The 3,098-nt window shown below is 45.2% G+C and overlaps 1 protein-coding gene across 1 annotated transcript in view; it reads left to right on the top strand.

Annotated features, from left to right (window-relative positions):
* The first annotated feature begins 2,544 nt into the window (after positions 1–2,544).
* The window catches only part of Tex38 (testis expressed 38), a 3,617-nt gene continuing 3,063 nt past the window's right edge, over positions 2,545–3,098 (top strand). Inside the window, 1 exon segment of the mRNA XM_015484840.2 lies at positions 2,545–2,581. Within this exon segment, the coding sequence (XP_015340326.1) occupies positions 2,545–2,581 (37 nt within the window).

Below are 3,098 nucleotides of genomic sequence, written 5' to 3'. Positions count from 1 at the left end.
CCTCCCGGGAGCCGACCAGGACTCACGCCCTCCCTTTCGAGACCAGCAGTCTCTGCGCGCCAGTCGTCCTCTGGGGAGCTGGTGGAGCCTTAGGGTCCTCACGGAGCTTGCTCCTTTTAAAATTCACTTGGCACTCCTTTAGCAAGCTTCAAAGGTTGTTTCTCCAATCCTCTTCACAGATGCTGCTTCTCTTTACTAAGGCTTCTAGGTGTAGTAAACTTTATCTGATTCATATCCTTTGAGGCAGGCATTATTTTCATTTTACAGACGAGGAAACTGAGGCTGAGGGTCTAATATTAACTTCTCCAAGTTTTACCCGAGAGATGACCTTTTCAATATGGCAGCTGCTTCCAAAGCCTTGTTTCCTAATTGCAGCGCCAGCCAAACTAAACTACTTCCCAGAGTCATCAGGAATTGACTTTGAAAAGTCTTTAGGCTCTTTTTGGATCCTGGAATGCATTCTTCCTCAACCCAGATGCCACTATCTTTTTCACCTCTGGAACCAAGTGTGAACTCTTAAGGTCAGGGACAGTTACAGCCAAATCTGTCTCACCTGCTCCCAGCATGAATGGACTCTCTGTCAAGCAGTCTTTGGTTTGCATTGTGTGGAAGTCTTGCCTAGGTCTTATCTGACTGAAACCTCTCCTGAGGCAGAGATGGAGCCTCAAACTCTGCTCAGTTGAACCTATATGTATGAAGATCCGCCCTGCTCTATGCTAGGAGCAATGTAGTAGAGGATTAGTAAGTACATCTAGGTACTATGCTGTTACTGGCTCAGGATCATTGCACTTGTTCTCTCTGCATAGATCCACACTTGCTGCCTCATTATCATCTAGGGCTTAGTTTCCATGTCAGCACCTCAAAGGAACCTTTATTGATGAATCTTCTCTTCTTTTTTTTTTTTTAACCTTATTTTGCCCTCTTATTTTACCCTACTTTATTCTCTTCATAGCAGTTATCACCATCTGAAATTCTTAGATTCTTGTTTACATTAACTTGAGGAGCTTACATTCCAGGGGAGTGAGACAGACCATAAATAAATGTTAGGTAATGATATGTGCTATGCTGAAAAACAAAGCAGTTTAAGAGAAATGGAGATAAGGGGGACACCCAAGCAGAAACAAAGGAAATGAGGGAATGATCTCTATGGATATCTGACAGAACAGCTTTCCAGGAAGGGGGAATAGCAAGGGCAAATACCCTGAAGCAGGAGCATGTCCCCTGCTTGTGGAACAACAAGGAGGTTTTCTATGTGAATGAGTGAAGGGGACGGCAGTAAAAATGAGTCTAAGGAGGTATGGGAGTGGTTGGTTAGATTGCTCAGGGATTTGGAGGACTTGGTCAAGGATTGTGGTTTTAAATCTGAGTGAGATGGGAATTCACTGTGTATTTGAGCAGAGTAACATGATCTATTCTTAAAAGGATCATTCTGGCTACTGTTAAAGTTGGAAGTAACTAAATGGTGCCAAGGAGCTGAGCCAGGACAACCTATTGGGAAGCTGACCTAGGCTTGATTAGGAAATGGCTTTCTAACTGAGCTGGTCATAAATGAAGCAAGCTGCCTCAGGAGATGGTAAGCAAGTTCCTGAGTCAAATGAACTCTGGGGGATTAGTTGCTGAGTTAGGGAAGTTCTGTCCTCAGTACTCGAGTATCTGATGGAAGTTGGATTAGACAATGCTCCAAGTCTCTTCAAACTGGAGATGATGTGGTTCTGGGAAATCAAACTGAAAGGACTATTTGCCTCAAGAGTAGGGGAGTTGACTACCTGGGAGGATAAGGAGATATTTAGTGGAAATGTGGGAAAAGGCACTCCCGAGTGAAGGAGCCACGTGAGCTAAACTCCCAAGGTAAATAAACAGGGTCTTTGAGGAACCTGGCATGACTGGAAGGGAGAGGTATACGAAAGTTGGAGAGGGAGATGAAGCTGGAAAGAGATGCAAGATCACATGGGCAGAGCTCCCACAGGCCCAGATGATGCCCAGGAAATACTTTGCCAGCACTTGTTGAAGAAACAAGAGAGAGATTACAAGAGCCAAGCAATGAGGTTTGGACCACTTGGTTCCCCTGAGCAGTGTTTTATTATTATTTTTTCCTTTGACAACTTGGTCAGAAACTTCTTAAGGGCAGGGTTGCCCAATGTTCATTGTGCTATCTGCCCCACTCACCACTGGAAAAGATATCCAGAAATAGCTCCCTAATAACTGACAACATAAAAATAAGCTCCTGAGCGTGTGAGAGCCCTTTCCTGGGGGCTGTTCTGTGAGTTCACCATAAGAAGTTGGGAACAGATAATTCTGTGGTGGACCAGTCTTTGATGGAAGACAACTATGCTCATGAGATGCCACCAGATGGAGTCCCTTCCTCCCATCAACTCCGAACCCCTCCACAAGCACCACCCCTGGAATTCCCAGTGTTCAGAACCTGGTGATGACTTCTTTAGGGAACAATGGGGCTTGAGCCTTCTGAGACTCCCATTGGTGGATAGGTTAGTGGGTGAGTTCATTCTTTCCAGAGCCATAGGCCTGGTAACAAGACTCAACCTTATGGATTACGAAAAGAAGGATATGGGCCTTCCTGGCAGTAAGTACCTCTCCAGTCCTTTGAGTGTGGGGGACAAACTTTCCCTTTGCATGAATGGAGTGGTGGCTGCCTCCATGGAGTGCTAAATAGTTAAGAGATAGACTCCTCTAGGAAAGTAAGGATTCCTAGAAGGCAGAGACCATGTTCTGCCCAACTAGAAAAGATACATTGGTGTCCTTGTCAAGTGATGAACTTTTACTTCCATGAGGGCCTTGTCCTTAGTGAGGGTTCTCAATCTGATGGATTGGTTGGGTCCTGGATTGGGAGCCAGAAGGCCTGACTGAGTCTGGGAAGGTCATGTCCTCTCTAGACCTAGTGTTCCTTATCTGTAAAAGGCTAAAGTGGCCTCTTAGACTCCCTGCAAATCTAGCTTTGACTGAATAAGAAAATGATGAGGCATATCTTTGAGGAGGGAGGGAAGGAATAAATGGATGAATGAACCAATTCAAGGCGAGGAATGAGAAACAGTTCAGGTCCCAAGCTAGAGCAGTCAGTCACCCTGCTGTCTCTTATACAC

The sequence above is a fragment of the Marmota marmota genome, unplaced genomic scaffold, assembly GCF_001458135.2.
Source record: "Marmota marmota marmota unplaced genomic scaffold, marMar, whole genome shotgun sequence".
In the NCBI taxonomy this organism is placed as follows: domain Eukaryota; kingdom Metazoa; phylum Chordata; class Mammalia; order Rodentia; family Sciuridae; genus Marmota; species Marmota marmota.
This window is presented reverse-complemented; position numbering and strand designations above follow the sequence as displayed.